This window comes from Dermacentor andersoni, chromosome 2 (assembly GCF_023375885.2).
Source record: "Dermacentor andersoni chromosome 2, qqDerAnde1_hic_scaffold, whole genome shotgun sequence".
NCBI lineage: Eukaryota > Metazoa > Arthropoda > Arachnida > Ixodida > Ixodidae > Dermacentor > Dermacentor andersoni.
This window is the reverse complement of record NC_092815.1, coordinates 75,587,197-75,604,466: the sequence shown is the minus strand read 5'-3', so window position 1 is coordinate 75,604,466 and position 17,270 is coordinate 75,587,197. Positions and strand designations below refer to the sequence as shown.

The window sequence follows — 17,270 nt, the reverse complement described above, 5'->3', positions numbered from 1 at the left end:
GCTGACGGGGCTTCCAAGAATTTCTATGCACTATTTATTACTATCACCCTACTGAAATTGCTCCATTGCTTTGCTGACAATTGTCTTGACAAAAGTGGAAGCCGAATCGGTTGAGGTCGATCAGTTTTATTTACATACAACCTATTATAAAGTGGACCTTTCTTCGCCTCTTCAACTGTTCCCACAGCTGCTGCTGCCATCTTGCACGCCACATCGAGGAGGAGGGCAATGTACATGGCAGGTGCATGGGAGGATTTTCCAAGGAACTCTGGAAAGCTGTAATCAGATTGTGGGCAAAGTTAAAAACTTAAGTACAAAAAGGGTGTAGAGTATTGTAACCTTGTACATGTTGATCACACCACATGTTTCAGCTACAGCTATAAGTGCCTTGTCTCATCAAGCAAGCTACAGTTCTTGCAATGTTACACTTTGCGATACTCAGTATGAATTGATAAGACTAGCTGCTATTCTAGTGGTTGTGCAGGCCACAAGGGAACAGTGCCTGGCCTTTGTGCTTGTATGTGTCAATTTCTCTCTTTCAGTCTCGCCCAAGCCACACCAAAATGTTATCCACAAGTGTCGTGCCAAAATGGCCTGGCGACATTTCGTATTAAGCCGTTTGACCCATTTATTGCACTGATGCACACAGTGCAACCAAATGAAGGAAATGACATCGCCTAGGTGATTATTAAATTACCCTTCTAAAATACCACAAGAGGAATTTTGCTGTGGCAAGAGCCTTAGCAAAACCATAAGAGACACAAAAATGAAGGAAAAGCGACACCTTCAAGTTCCCGCACCGACTCACCATGAGAAGCACGAATTTTGGCAGTGTCTGCTTGAGCTTAGTTATTTGGAGATACATGCAGTTGAATGCTTTTACAAGCATTGAGATGCCCCACTATGCTAGCTTGCCTTTTATGGCTATAGAAAGTTGTATACTGCCACAAGTCTGCCTATTCTTCCGATTGGAATCTATATTGAAGCTGCTTTGAGCAACGGGCGGTATTCTATTTCAGCGCTAATGATACATTGACAGTAGTGTGCCTGGAAGGAATAGACAAAAGCATTGCAGAAGCTGCAGCACTTTGTGCTTGCTGAATGATCGTACGAGAAGGTAAAGATGCCATCAGAAAGCATCCTTCGTATAGAGTCTCTTTAAAAGAAAAATACTACATCTAGACATGGTGACAGTTGTAGTGGCAAACTAAAAATATTATAATGATAGTTCAAGGTGTGGTATGGCATGTTTATGCTATTTCTGAAAAAATAAACACGGCAAGTGTGTCCATGCCAACAATTGAGACAGGATGTGCAGATGCAAAGCTGCAATACAGCACCACGGCGTCAAAAGGACAGTATGCAAGTGGTGGTCCAGCATCAAAACTTCAATGTCCCTACACTACAACACTGGGAGGCCATGCTGCATGACAGAAGCCTGTGTGGCCAGCAGGCGCTGCTCTGTCGGGCACAGGACGTGGCAGCAACTATTTCTCCTAAGGATTCAATAAACGGATTTCTCTACCTCACCCGCCATGCGATGCGCCGTGTGAGGGAATGACAGTGTCACTACTCTCACAGGATATGGATGGTGCACAGCACCACCTTGAGCATCGGAGCGCACGTCTGCCTATGAGCTCTGTGTACTACGAACACAAGTGGTGCATGCGGGGTAACATTTAACATATCACTGCCAAATGCCATCAATGAACACAAGCAGCAAAGAAAGCTGCTTACATAATTTTCACAGTGTGTCGGATCTGCATATTTTTTACATCCTGTCTGCATGCCGCATTGTTCATTTGTTCGTCACTGCTAAAAAGTGCATAGTTGCATGGTACTTTTTTCGATTTTGTGCACTTTCTTTTGTCCTGAAAAAATAACCACAGCAGCTATCTTCATAAAAATAAAGCAGTTAGATGTTTCTTAATGAGCCGTAAGTATTAAAGTTGCTCAACAGGGTAGTCTACTGAATTGATTGTATTTGAGTACTGCAGGCCTAGTTGTTTCTTTGTGCCTCGGCACTAGTTAGCTGAAACACCCTGTATACTGGACGGCTTGCCTGGCTGCTCGCACCGCCGAGGCGGAGCATCTAACGTTTTTGTGGCGCACTTGTCGCCGTCTCGTGGCACCGGTCGTCCATCCTTATCGCGCAGCACACGCCAGCGTCGTCTGGTGTTCTGATTGGCCGCGGCAAATCGGACAGCTCTGGCGGGCAGGAAAAGTGGTCCGCAAGCGATCGGGCTTGCCGCCTCGTTTAACGCCTACTTTTATCCCCTGGCCAAGAGCTTTGCCCGGTTTAGCCGCTCCGTCTTTGGTGTGAACGTGCCTTTAGAGTAAAAAATCAACAGCTTACACTTCCACATTTTTTGCTTGGTAGCTGCATTCAATTTGCTTGCTCCTCGTCTTTTAGATGTCTAGGCTCCCCACATTTTAACGTGGCTGAATAGTGCACAAATCAGAAAAACGAGTTTCTGTGGCCTAGCCTTCTCACACTTGCAAGGATACCAGCCAAAGTTGACCCATTTTTCTTATGGGGTGCCCACTGATTATGAGGATGCTGACATCAAAGGATCTCAAGTGGTTCTCTAGCATTTTGGTGACAGAATACAGTAATGCCGAGCTACAACGGACTTGATATCTGTCGGCACCAATGAACGCAGTAGTTAGTAGTCTCACTAAATTGAGAGTTCAGCCGAACAGCAGATGGACACCAGTGGTTTGAATCCCCATGTTGGCAAATTTAACTGGCTGAAATCAAGCATCTAAAAGATACGCACTTAGTTCCATCCCTTCAATCTGTCAGCATAATGAAAATCAAAGGTCCGGTTATGTGGCTGCAGCACCTTCTGTTCATGCAGCATACCTTTACTTTTCTTTACCAAGACACTTAGCATGCACATACCTTGTGTGCAAGCCACATCTATTTACAACAGAAACAGCGCTTTCCAATCGTGAGCAAAAGTTTGGAGGTAAAATATGGTAGAATTTTTTGTCCAGCCAACGCATGCACGCTGAAATCCAAGTAGTACAGCCAATATGTGCCTGTTCAATCACTGCAATGCATTGAGACACTTCGAACAACGCACGGCTGTACCAGAAAAAGTTTAGATGCTTTTCACTAATGCAAGCTTTCGAGTAGCTCGAACGTAAAGTGGCCTGTGTGTTATTGCTATTCAGCCGGAGTGCAATAGGAGCCAGTCAAATTGGTAAAACATGAAGTCAATGTGCACACAAAGACTATGTGTACCCTTGCATGACTTTGTGCCACAGGTAGCTAACAGCTTCCAATTCACAGTCCTTGTAATATGCTTGTGGCCGCCATCTACAGTGATCTATTTGATTTAACGGGGATGTGTATGTTGGCTGAAAACAAGAAAATATGCTAGAAAATATATTAACACCGATGGATGCAATATGTCCTTTCCGGTAGTTTCGCAAGGGGGAAACTAATTCGAACTTCATGGCAGCGTGCACCGCACAGCTGCACCTCATTTTATATCCTCGCGCATGCGTCAGTGTTGCCGCAGCTGTCTGTAGTGACACCCTCGCGTGCATTTCTTGTTCAAGCTTTGTTGAAGGGTTTGAAGAAATGAAGGCAGTACGGTGTTGCTCATTTCTCCTTTTAGTATCCTGCTGCTTGCGGAGCATAGTAGCGCCTGCAACTCAGTTCTCAATGCGACCTTTGAATAGTGTGTGCATCTTAACCCTTTCATAGACGCAAGCAGAGAACAGGCCGCTTTGTGTCCGAGACATTACAAGTGCTTTTTTTTATGAAGCATTTTTTACATAACGTAAAATCTCAAAGCTGACTACGATTCAGCAATAGCGAAAAGTGGGAATATTACGTCCCACTATACAGCCTCAAGGCCCGTTTCTACCTACTCGTGGTCACCTGTAATGTGATTAGAAGCAGCCAGAGTACCCAGTACATTATACATTGTTTGTGCATGTTTTCATTATACTTACTGAGCATGCTTTGTATGAGAATCCTCAATCAGGGCTTTCCAATATCGCAAGGGTTCTTAGAAAAAAGATGCTTCTTGAAAATTCTTGAGGGCTCATATGTAGCAGCTCGCATATGTAGGAATGCGATTTGTTCGCGATGCTAATAATTTTATCAACTGTTTTAATAGCTGTGGGTACGAGAAATTTAGACACCTAACCGCACCAAAATTCAGCTATTGTGAAAACGCGGAATTTCGATAAAAAAAGTCCATTTGCCGCTGTGGTGGTTTGAAGGAAGGCGACAGAATAAACTAAACATTGTAGAAAGGGAAGTAAACAATCTGCGCAATCGCTCTATCGCGTTGTTTGACAAAGAAATGGACGAAAAAATGTGCTTAACGTGATTCAGAAACACATCTACACAGGAATGTTCAATGGTAGAAATTACACTTCACCGCTACATAATAGCGAAGTAGCCCTGAAAAGTGGGACCAATATTTTCCGACCGCCCAACAAAGGGTGAAATGCGCACAGTATGTACGGCAACACTTGCTTTATTCACCGCAGTAATGCCACCCTGTAATGGAGACACAACTACGACAAACGGTCCGCATTTCTTCCGCAGCGAGAAGCGAGAAAAAGTGAAACATTTTTTACCGAGTCAGAAATAAGCCAAGCGTGTTCCTGACGGTATGTAACGGCATGCCGCTGGAAAAAGGGGGCCCATACCTCGGGGTTCAAATTCCGCAGACACGGCATGCGCTTCAGCGTAGCCGTCAATTTGCGGTTGAGCAAGCGACGTTTTTGCATTTTCTATTCCGCATCAGCATCTTCTAGGCAGCGAGGGAGCACCTTGAAAACCAGCACGACGGGGGCCGTCTCGTTGAACAATCAAGGCCTGAAATTTAAAAGAAAACACAACTATTAGCGCTTATTGTTTCAAATTTTGTGATTTCAGTAGACTTACCTTGATGTTGTCGCACATTTCTTGTGGATCCATGTTGCTTTCAAGGTCCTTAACGCCAACATAAAGAACGGCGAAATCGACACGCTCGAAGCGCATCGTGGAGACAGCTCACGCCAGCCGCACTGCATTGTAGCTAGCAAAACTGAATGTGCAGGCTTTTATAGACTCAATTAGGCGCAGGCGCGACCTATTTAAGAATTTAACCTGACTCACCGACAATCACGCCGCGCAAGGACGGCATGACTGTACACGATCCAGCGAGGCGTAACAAGACCACGCGAACGAACCTGCGTGAGCCCGCAATGGCCGCATGTGGCTGGCAGAAACCACAGGGATTTAGCAGCAGCACCTAGCAGCGTCTTTCCCTAGGCGTACAAGTACCTATCTGGGGGCAGGGAGTACGCCACTGGCACACGTCACATCCGGTTTGCCTCCAAACCGGGTACAGCCAGCCTGCGGGGATACGCTTCTCAACAGACTGCGTGTGATTAGTAGCCGAAGCCGAAAACCGGAAACCTTTGAAGACAACGGAACTCAACAAACATGGCAGGCATGTGTGCGCAAAGGTGATTTTTTGAATGACTCATGCCCTGTGCGGTGATACTCGTGAGATCCTGTGTGTATAAAAAAAATCAGAGTGAAAGCACCATATATAACCGCAAAACTGTCTTCGGTGACCTTATGAGGTACAACCTCTCTTTATGGCCTCTTAGAAGTGCTCTTGCGTCGTGCCCGTGAGATGCGGATAAACATGCAAACACAAGTAAGCGAGAAATGCGAGGCTTATTTTCGGCGTTTGTACCAACGCAAGAATGACATTCGCGTACATTACCTTTACAATGAGACCTTGATCTAAGTGCTAAAGTGATTAGATGACAGTCCAGCCCATACACTAACTACATCGCCAGTCCGATTCAAAGGGTCACTGCACGGCCACAATATTTGTCAACAGCGATGTCATACAAGGAGCAGCGTGTGTCGCACTGCTATATTTTGATCTTCGACTGGCTGATTAATTGTGTTTTGTTCTCTCAAAAGAGCTTCTGTACAAGTGCGTGTACACTACAAGTTTGGGGACTCTGTTGTTTTCGCTCTTCTGGCGTAACGAAAGTACGCGCCCGATGGTCACTTGTGAGATTTTAATGAACTATTCGCGCATTTCTTTGCCTAAATTTAGTGCGTACCTTTAGTTTTGACTTCACTTATGTTTAGGGGACTGCTTAAATGCAATTTCCCCAACATGTTAATGGCGTGGTTTAGCTTTTGCTATCTACCGCGTGTTTTGAGCGACGCGAGTTAGCTGCCGCTTTGCGTGCCGCCGTATTTGCGAGGTGTGGTACTCGCCCATCTCTTGCTTCACCGACGCGGCTGACGTACGTACAAAACGCGCCTGTTGTCGCCATGCGTGTAGATATTGCGGGCATTCTTTAGAGATAAAGGTGGGGTATCGATCATGTTTTGAACAAGCGCATCCTTGCTTTTGATACGATTCACAAGTAGTCTCGACCAAGTGAGGTGAACCGGTTCAGCGCTTGAAGCCTGCTTTCAAAACTTGTGCAGGGATCGCCTGGATCGCCGTCTAAAAGTCAGCATGGAGGTTCCCTGAATGAACGACAAGATGCCTCCGCGAGAGAAACCTAACCTGGTGGATATTTGTAATGCGGAAGACAGAGGAGCGCTTCATTTGTGAGCATACGTAGTTTTACTAATTATTAAACCCACGTGGCCGTGAATGTGTAATATATGTCAAATGCGTGCTGTTCAACCAAATTTTTCTGAAGGATTCATGAAGACTGTCATGATCCAAATAGTGCTGTGAATTAGCATTGATATCTATATACTGGCTTAACTATCCTCTTTCTAAAAAAGAATATGCTGTAAGGAATTACGAAATTTGTGTTAATATACTTAATTATCAATTACAAACATTAATAGTTTGTGAAATATTAAATATCACTAGTGAGTTGAAACATGGGACAGGGAAGTGTTTTGGAGCTATAAGAAATGGCATCTAGTTCTTTTGCAGGATTCACACACTGATGAATCTTTTGCTTGCTTTTCTGTTCTACTAGCACCATCATTTGACATATATTACTTCGTGTGATGCACCATTACAGAACTTGTACAGGAGCATGGAAAGAGTGATTAAAGAAATCGCATATTAAGATAACAGGTGGGTGTGGTCACTGTTGTAAGAAAACCCTTCAGTTTCTGCCACGCAGTAGGAATAATGTTCAGCATTAATTTTGCGGTGTTGTAGATGGTTTGAGGGCAATACATATGCATGTAGAAATGGAAGTTGAAGTAGGGCCTTGCGTACTGCTTGTTTGCGTGTGCTATCGTGACAGATGACAGCAGCTTTAAACAGCTGGGTGTTGTTCATATTTGTCTCATGCTATCTTTATAATTTTTTTCCTTGAGTTCTAAAGTCATTACAGCAAATCACCCACTTTGATGTTGCTGCTGCTTGGTGAGCGGCGTGCAAGCTTTGACATGTGCTGCCGTTAGCAAAAGTAGCAGAAGCTCAACATTTCTAAAAACTGCAACTGGACATCACATGACAAGACAGTTGCCAGTCATTCTAGTTTAAGGTGTACTCATATGCCTGAAGAAATCCTTAACTAGAAACAATGATGACACCTTTCCTGGCTGATGCGAAAATGGAGGTCAGAACCAGAGGACAGGGGGAGGAGTTCATTACTTTTGCATGTTATTATGCTTTTAATTAAGTTAGTTTTTACTTGAGAAACACATTCTGTGTAGTTTTCTTCTTTTCCTTTTCCCGCAAAAGGCTTTGTTACTGAAAAAAAAGAAAAAGATTGTCTAGTCAGTTCTTAGTCATGGATTAAGACATTGTACTAGCACATTGTAATAGATGCAAAGCCGGAGCTATGACCACACATGGTACAAGTGTAGGGCACGGCTGTCAACAAGAGGTATAGCCCTTGTTCCTATCATTGATACCTACCACGAATGTTATGAGACACTCGCGAAAAACATTAGGCTGAACTAGATTGTTATATTACATTTATGAAACTACAGATTGGTCACTGTTATGAGCATATCTTTTATATGCCAGAAAGAATGCAAAAGCTTAAGGCAGGAAGAAACAGTATGTGAAAATTTTGATACCAGCTCTCTGTGTTTCAAGCATTTTAAGAACATATCCTAGAAGGTAATCACTTCTTTACCAATAAAAAAAGAAAGGATTAAGTTACATTTGGATAAACAACAATTCAATCTGGCAACTTTGTGGACGTCTCTTGCTTGAAAATAACTGTAATGCACGAAAGTCATTGCTAAATAAGAGATGTTACGGTGGCATCATTGGTGCTCTGATTTTGTTGCACAATTCAAGAAGTAGATGTTGAGCCATCGTTTTCTTTACTAGTAACCAGTCCCTTCCCACAGAAGTTCACATAAAGTTTTGGAAAAGTAATCCATCACTTAAATGACTTTATAGTGTCCCTTTAATCACATACAGACCCCAGCTGTATTATTGGTTATGGCACAAGGCTCTCACACTTAGACACAACAGGTGCAGAACTTCTTTATACCACAAGTTAGCGAATTTTGATGCCTGGTAGAGTGTGTGGCACATGTAAGTGCATTGATGTGTCAGAAGTTTTTTTGTACATAATAAGACCCTTTAACCAGAGGCCTGCATCACAGTGCCAGCTGATTTCACTGCTCCAAGTTGGAGAATCTGTCTAGCTGTATAGATGACTTTTTGGTGTGATGGTGACTAGCTTTACTCTTTAGATAAATGTGTGAGCGAAACTCTAATCTTTTCACCATATATCTTTTCACCATATCTCAGATGTGGTCGTAACTGTTACATTGAGGTAAGTTTGGACAGGAGGGATTACTTTATAAGGGCTTCAGGCTCTGCTTATCTTGAAGCACCATTTCTCAGCTACATAAAAAAAAAAAAATTGGCTGTATTAATGCTTTTGGTCACAATATGGTATCCTGCAGACCATAAAAGGTGATTTATAAATAACAGGTTGAGAAAATGTTGAAAATTTGATGCAAATGAATATGCAAGCTCTCTGTGCTGCCCTCACACACCATGGTGAGCAGGAATCCACTTCAGAGGATGGCCATGACAGGCTCTTAACTGGTTTATCAGAGTCATAACGTTCAACTATTGATAAGACTTCATTTGATCTGTGCATGTTTTGCTTGTGAAAATCAACTATAGCTGTCATAATATAGTGCAATAAGTTGTGTGATGGAACCCTTGAAATGATAAACAGAGGTGTTTGTAATCAGGCATTGTGTTATTGCTGCCTATGATGGTGGGGTGCGTAGGTAACCAAAGCACACAGTCTTTAGTGAACATGCATATTTCAGAAGAGGACAATTGATTTTGAAAAGTGACAAGTAATGGTGATAATTTCTGGTGCTTATAACAGTTTCCCCATCTGTACCTTACCAGCAGTTATGTTTTCGCTCTGTGACCTGGGTTGTATTTTTGCAGATATTTGTAATTTAAGATTTATTGCACAAACTTCCCACAATGTCATGCTGCAGTTCTTCTGGAGCAAACCATTTAGGGTAACTATTTTAATACATGTAGCATTATGAATGAACATGAAACCTTTTTGCCAGTCTCGCACTTTGGCCATTTCAGGTGTTGTCTGTGCCTGTACATGCCTGAAGGGCATCTGTAACCAGAATTCTGTTCCAGATTTATTTATTTTCGCAATTTGTCACTGTCTTGTGTGGCACCCACTCTACATGAATAATCAGAAAAAGCCAGTCCAGAATTCTGGATTACATCAGCTGCACAAAATCAAGTGCACGAAAAGGAAGGACTAGAAATTTACAAGATGCAGGATTGCAGAAAATTGAAAAGTATATCACAGGGAGGCCTAGTTTCCCTACAAAGAGCAACCTGTCTTGTGCATTTGCCTTGATGTGCTTCTGTGTTCCTTTCCTCTACGTAAGCGCTTGTGAGGGCACATTTGAGAGACCATCTCTGCCCTTCATTCAAAGCTTGCTCCATATGGTACATGTCAGTGGAATTTAAGAAGAGACTATAGGTGAAAAATAAATTGGGCTGTAGCTCTATGAAACCTCACGCCATTTTTGTCTGTTCCTATGATAATTTGGAAAAAATCACGAGATTAGAGCGCGAGAACGTGGCCATGAGAGAGAACATTAATAGGCTAATGGCTGAGATAGCAGAGATTAAGGGCGCTAGGAACTCGCAACCCACCACTACCGTCAACGCGGAAATTCTGGAAGTCCCGATGGCCGAGGGTAGCGACGGTTCACGACCACCGAAGAAGAGGGCAATAGCTTGTGATCAGGAGAACGTGACACGTAAAGCTAAATCAGAGGTGCGCGAGATGTTAACCACTCTTAGCGAAAGTGTGAAGCAGTTAGGTGATATGATCACTGAGATGCAAAGCAAGATGACGACCTTAGAAGCAAACACCAACCAACGGTTGGCCAAAATGGAATCCTTTCTCGAGTTTGTTGTAGGCCCGGTAACGCCGCGGAACCCACCGATACGTCTTTCTGACCCAACAGCTAGCAACGTAGCCCCGATTCTAGCCCCACCTAGGGTCGGTGTTCAGCTCGTAAGAGATGGCTCTGCCCCTTGAGACATTCCGAATTTGGCAATGGAACTGTAGGGGCTTCTCTAGGAAGAAGGCTCCCCTACAGCAATATCTACGCAGTTGTGAAAAGATGCCCCAGGTTATCTTATTACAGGAAACCCTCTCGCCTGACATCTCGATGACTGGGTTTTGCTCGGTCGCCGTGCAGTCGGGGGGGAGGGGGGTATGTACTCTCGTTAGTAAGAAACTCACTCATGTGACACATGATCTCAAATTGGCTATTAGTAATGTTGAGTATATTATGATAGAGATCATACCTGGTCGGGTCAACCGAGGCAGCATATATGTTCTTAACATATATAGTAGTCCCAACGAGAAAAGGCAACGATTTAAGACTCTGCTCCGCAAGGCCGTAGACATGGCAGGCTCAAGCCCTCTTATTGTCGCAGGGGACTTTAATGCCCCGCTTCATGTCTGGGGTTATAAATATGATACCAATAAGGGTAAGCATCTCTGGCAGAATGCCATGGATCTGGACCTGACGCTGATCACTGACCCTAACTTTCCAACCCGAATCGGGACATCCAAGTGTAGAGACTCTACCCCCGATCTCATCTTCATCAAGAATGTGACTGAGGCCAAATGGAATAACTTGGCTGAGAACCTTGGTAGTGACCACTATATTTGTGAGGTCCAGCTTCCTATCGTGGGTAGAAAACAGCGCGAATTCTCGTATACGGACTGGGATAAATTCCGCAACCTTCGGGAGGAGAGGCCTCCCTCAGATTCCCGACCTACCATAGAGCAATGGATGGTTCAGGTCCAAGAGGACGTTCAGCGTGCAACCTCTAAGGTCTGCACCGACCTTCCTGTTGAGAAAACGGATAGCAGGTTAGCCCATCTGTTGGAGGCCAAACAGTCCATTCTCAACAGATGGAAGTGTCAACAACTTAATCGTAGGCTACGCAAAAAGATATCTGAGATTAACAAACACATTGAGGAGCATTGTGTAACCCTCTCTAAACAGCAGTGGGACGAGGTTTGCAATTCGATAGACGGCCAAATGCGCAATGGTAAAACTTGGAGCTTGCTTAAGCATCTGCTTAACGAGACCAATACTAAGTCTAATCAGAGGCATGTCATTGGTAGAACCATACATGAGGCCGCACGAATGACCTCTGAGGACGAATTAATCCGCACGCTTGCTAATAAATATCTCCCAGTCAGCTCAGGGCGGTCTCCTGTACATCTTGATTACCAGGGCCAGGCCAATTCCTACCTGGATGCAGAGTTTTGCGTTGAGGAGATTCGTAGGGTTCTACATGGACTCAATGGTAGATCCACACCAGGGCCGGATGGCATCTCCAACAAGGCGTTGCGAAATCTGGATGAAAAATCAATCGCATACCTCACAGAGGACATTAATGAAATTTGGAAGAATGGAACTGTCCCATTACCTTGGAAGACTGCTCTCGCAGTACTCATCCCCAAACCTGGCAAAACACCTAGCGTTGACAACTTGAGGCCCATCTCGCTTACATCCTGTGTGGGTAAGGTAGCGGAGCACGCGGTTCTGAATCGACTCTCCCGGTTCCTGGAGAATAACGACATTTACCCCCATAGTATGATAGGATTCAGACCAGGCCTATCCACACAAGATACCATGAAATTGATTAAACATCAAATCATAGACAACGACTCTAGCGACACTCGAGCTGTTTTGGGACTTGATCTTGAGAAGGCCTTCGACAGCGTTCTACATTCGCATATCCTAGCCTCGATATCTCGGCTCAATCTGGGTGAGAGATTTTATAACTATGTTAGATCGTTCCTTTCGGATAGGAAGGCTACCCTCCGGGTGGCCGATCTCGAATCACAACTGCTGGAACTTGGCGAGAGGGGCACCCCACAGGGGTCAGTCATTTCCCCCTGTTTATTCAATATAGCCATGGTTGACCTAAGCAGAAAGCTTCTCGAGATTGAAGGCATAAAACACACTATGTATGCTGACGATATAACTATATGGTGCACAGGAGGCAATGACGGTCAGGTTGAGGGAGCCTTACAGGAGGCAATAGACACTATTAAAACCTATCTCGAACCCACCGGTCTTAGATGCTCCCCCTTTAAGTCGGAACTTTTGCTGTATAGTCCCAAGAAACGTGGTCCAAGGCCCAAGGGATGGACGTCGTTAGAAGACAGAGACATTAACTTATATACAAGAAACGGTTGCCCTATACCCAGAGTCGATTCAATCAAGGTCTTGGGCATGATCATTGAGTCAGGGGGTACAAATGGCAAGACTATACGCAAGCTAATTGCTAAAACTGAAAGTGCTGTTCGTTTAGTTCGGAGGGTATCAAATCGGCATCATGGACTCAAGGAGGATAACCTCATTCGACTAATGCATGCCTTCGTTCTGTGCCACTTTAGATACGTGGCAGCCATGCATCGATGGAAACGGGCAGAGCGGGATAAATTGAATGCACAGCTTAGGAAGATTACCAAGCGGGTTCTCGGGTTACCCGTATACACTTGTACAGAGCCCTTAAAGCAACTTGGCATTCATAATACTCTTGAGGAGATTGCAGAGGCCCAGGAGCGCGCACAACTAACTCGCCTCACAACAACGAAGGCAGGGAGATCCATCTTGCAGGAACTCGGATATCACCCCGATAGAGTAGCGGAGGAGTTCTCTGACGTTCCTCCGTCGATTCGTGAGAACATCACGGTCGCGCCAATACCTAGGAACATGCACCCCGATCATAATTGCGGCAGAAGGAGGGCAAGGGCGGCCAACCTCCTTAGGCAAATACACAGTGATCAGCGACAGGTCAGCTTTGTGGATGCCGCTTCTTGTAAGGGACGTCGGGCGTTCACCATCGTCACTGTTGATGGTCGGCAAGGAATCACCAATGCTGCCTCGGTTCGGACGAGGGACTCCGAAATAGCTGAACAAATGGCTATTGCACTAGCCCTGCTGGATAGCTCACGGGATGTCATCTATAGTGATTCAAGATCTGCAGTCAGAGCATTTGAAAAAGGCACCGTTTCCAAACAGGCCCTCAGACTTATTGGGGGCAAGGCAATCACGCACCACTTCATTTATTGGTTTCCGGCACATCAGGGTCAGATAAAGGGTGCTTCTCCCAACCTCAACGAGTCGGCTCACAGGGCTACGCGTGAACTTGCCCACCGTGCTAGCCTCGACCAATCGGAAGCCGACTCCCCAGAGAACAGGGACACGCCCTCCACTTACAACGAGATTACTAAACACTACTATCTCAGCCGTAGAACCTACTTTGTTCCTCATCCGCGCCTCAATAGAGCTCAAGCATTAACGCTCCGTCTACTACAAACGAATACCTATCCGAATCCGTCGCTCTTACATAAAATATATCCGGATACTTACACCAACGCTACCTGCCACGATTGTGGAGATATAGCCACATTAGACCATATGCTCTGGCGGTGTGCCCGGTCACGCTCTATCATCGCTAACAGCTTGGCCAGATGGGAGGCGGTTCTCCGCAGCCCTCTTCTGGCTGACCAACTCTGGGCTGTCCAGCAGGCCCCGATGCGGCCGAAAGGCTCGGCCTTCCGGTTCCCACGTGGGAGCGGCCCGCTTCGTGAAGACTCACGATCTGCAGGACTTCTTTAAAGTTTCGCCATACCATACCATATAGATGGCTGAATTGTGGGTGTCTTGCTCATTATTTTCAGAGATCTTTGTTTTATTGATGCTTTGTAGAAAAAGTGATATGGAATCATTGCTAGCCATTTAAATCACAAACATTTTTTCATCAGGAAATGACATCACTGCAAGAAAGGAGGAGTGAGACTTTGCGCAGCTTGCTGCCTGCCACCTGAAGCCGTAGCACGCAGAGGCGAGGCTGCACAGCACCATGGAAGAGAAGCGTGTGGCAGACTACTTTGTAGTGGCCGGGCTGCCTGCCAACCCACGGCCCCTGGAAGAGGACTGCGTGGCGATGCAGCCGTCAGGGGCCAGCTTTGGGTCTATGCCCGTGACGGACATTGCTGTGATTGTGCGCACTGAGGGTGAGACGCCACCACCCGGATTTGAATGCATCGAGCAGACTCCGTTGGGATTCCCAGCAGACCTAAACCACGGAAGCCTAAGGAGTCCCAGCATATACCTCTGCTACCGCCGGGGCAGGGACAAACCTCCACTTGTGGACATCGGGTGAGGTGTTGCCTTCGTCCTTGTGTACTGGGTCATCCACTCTTGGTGGAGGTGGGAAGGGTGGGAAAGGGGAAAGGGCACCTATAGAGTGTTTAATATAATACGCCAACATTTTATCAATGTTATTGAAATAAAGTGGCTGAAAAGACACTTAATGCAGATAACTACTAATAAAAGTTTGTCCTGCAGGCTTAATTTAAAATTGCAGCTACTGTGCATACTTGAACATTAATGACGCGTTCCCCTAAGGCTACGTTCACACTTGGTCTCGAAGCAGGAGGAAGCGGCAAGAACTTCACAAAATACACCCGTCTAGGCGGCAAAACTGGCGGAAAACCAGGCGACGAGCTTGATCGATCTCGGACCGTTTTTTTTTGTCATGGCAAATCGGAAAGCCGTTCCGCTTCACTGGAAGCTGCACTAGCATGTAAACATCTGGTTGTAAAATTTAACATGTTCTATTGTTCATTGTCCATTTTTAGGAAGAACAACTAACTAAATGTATCAAAACTATTGCTTCTTCCTCTTCCATGGTAGATGAAAAGACGACACGCGCAGTTGTGCGAAGTGATAACTTTTAACAGCTGATGGGTTAATGAATGAACATGCTGTTTGAAATGCTGTGATGAACAGCGCCACCACGCAGAAAAACATACGCAGACTAGATGAATGTGGGTGAGAGTGGCAGTGGTGAAAGAAATGTGGACCTCTTGGACATGCACAGAAAAGGTTCTCCGCCTGCTTGCCGCTTTCCAAGTGTGAATGTAGCCTAACACTGGAAAACCATGTATGTGAATGATCATCATTATAAGCAGGCTATTTTAGCCCCCTGCTGGACAAAAGCTTCTCCTAAAAAACCTCAATTGCCCTTGTCCTGCATCAACTGTACCCTCTCAGTGCCCACAAACTTCGTAATCTCTCTGTTCTATCCAATATTCTGTTGCCCTCAAGTGCATTTTGCTTCCCTTGGCACCTTTTGTGTGACTCTAGGACGACTGGTCATCTGTTCTCTCTGCATTACATAACCTTCCCAACTTTTCCTCTTTCTGTACTGGACAGCAGGCTTTCGTTAGGTCAAATTCTTATTAGCTGAATACTCTGATAAGCTGAACAGCTTGGAAACCTTTAGGAGATGTGGTAAACTTCATAGGACATACTTCTTCAGGTTCACTCATGTCCCTGTGATGAGGAAGCTCTATTTTTCACCTTCCTTATTTAAATTTGTGTGAGAAACAGAAGTGTTCTGTCACAATAACTCCTCAACTGATTTCATTTAAATTTATTGCATTAGTGAAGAAAATTACCTTTAGTGACCTAAAATAGTATTAAAATTTGGACCTTCATGCTTCATTAAAAACATGTCTGAGAATAATAAAAAAATGAATTGGAGCATCAAATTCATAGTTAAGTCCAGAATAAATGCGGATATGTACTACAATTATGTAAACTGCGTATCATAGAGTACCCAAAGCCGACAGACTGCTATATAGCATATCACTCTGGAAGATGTCACTGTTTTGTAATTAGGTATTTTACAAAACTCCTATACACAAAGACGGAGTAAGAGTTTCGTACAAACTCTGAGCTAATGTGCAGATTTTGTGAATGTTATTTGCTCTTTCAGATGCACTTTATGTAGCTGCAATGTTATTTTGTTGCCAAGTAGTAAACTTGGTGCTTCAATTTTATGAAACTTTCTGGTTTTATGTTATCTTTGTCAAATGCTTAAGGAGCATAAATAAATAAATAAATAAATAAATCAAACAAACAAATAAATAAATGAATAAATAAATTGTAAAGGCGTTTATTAGTCACCGACCGTTAGAGTAGGGCAGGAACTCCCAGCACAAGCAGCATTTCCCGAGCAAGAGTGCTGAAGGGAACGACCCACTAGAAAGCACTGGAGAGGACAACCCACTACACTGTTCCAATCCTCCTCTCCAATTACTCTCGGGAACGAAAAGGGAACGAAAAGGGAGCCACCCTGCGACCTAACAGCTTGTCACTGAGTGGGTCATAGTAGATCTTGAGGTGGTTGGCGTTGACAATGTCTCGTCCACGACGGCGCATGTCTGAAGACGGTGAAATGGGTTCGATCACCTAATTGACGGGGGGATGCACGTTCGACGACATTGTAGGGCCCTTCACACTTGGGTAGTAGTTTTGAAGAAAGACCAGGTGCAGCAGAAGGACCACACAAGTGTTCCAGGAAGGAAGGTGGGTGCAGAAGTGGTGTCATCACGAGTGCTCTTCTGGTGCTCTCGCTCATTGGAGAGAAAGGCCTTAGTGAGATTGCGGCACTCTTCAGCATGTCTTGCTCTGGCAGAAATAGGAGTACATTCAGATGTATCCAGCCAGTATGGTAGAATAGTGTCAATGGTGTGCGACGGGTGACGACCATACAGTAAGAAAAAGGGTGAAAAGCCGGTGGTGCTCTGAGTAGCGGTGCTGTACATGTAGGTCGCGAAGGGCAGAATGACGTCCCAATTTGTGTGGCCGGAGGCGATGTAGATGGCAAGCATGTTGCCGAGCGTACGGTTGAAGTGTTCCGTAAGGCCATTGGTTCTGTGAGGCCAATAAA

At 44.8% G+C, this 17,270-nt stretch overlaps 1 protein-coding gene and 1 long non-coding RNA gene across 8 annotated transcripts in view; one reads left to right on the top strand and one right to left on the bottom strand.

The window, feature by feature from the left end:
- Nucleotides 1-110: 110 nt before the first annotated feature.
- On the bottom strand, nucleotides 111-5,217 carry LOC126522657 (uncharacterized). The gene is made up of 3 exons (XR_007597496.3): nucleotides 4,916-5,217; nucleotides 4,678-4,846; nucleotides 111-276 (listed from the first exon to the last, which is right to left on the bottom strand). It is a non-coding gene; the product is annotated as an uncharacterized lncRNA (long non-coding RNA).
- Nucleotides 5,218-5,397: 180 nt separating this feature from the next.
- Nucleotides 5,398-17,270, top strand: part of Crag (DENN domain-containing protein Crag) — a 134,260-nt gene continuing 122,387 nt past the window's right edge. For 5 of the 7 annotated variants that reach the window (XM_055076962.2, XM_055076961.2, XM_055076960.2 and 2 more), the window contains exons 1-3: nucleotides 5,488-5,601; nucleotides 6,476-6,601; nucleotides 14,293-14,689. In XM_055076962.2, the coding sequence (XP_054932937.1) occupies nucleotides 14,391-14,689 (299 nt within the window). In that variant the 5' untranslated portion in view covers nucleotides 5,488-5,601; nucleotides 6,476-6,601; nucleotides 14,293-14,390. The other 2 variants (XM_055076958.2, XM_050188743.3) reach the window with 2 other exon arrangements.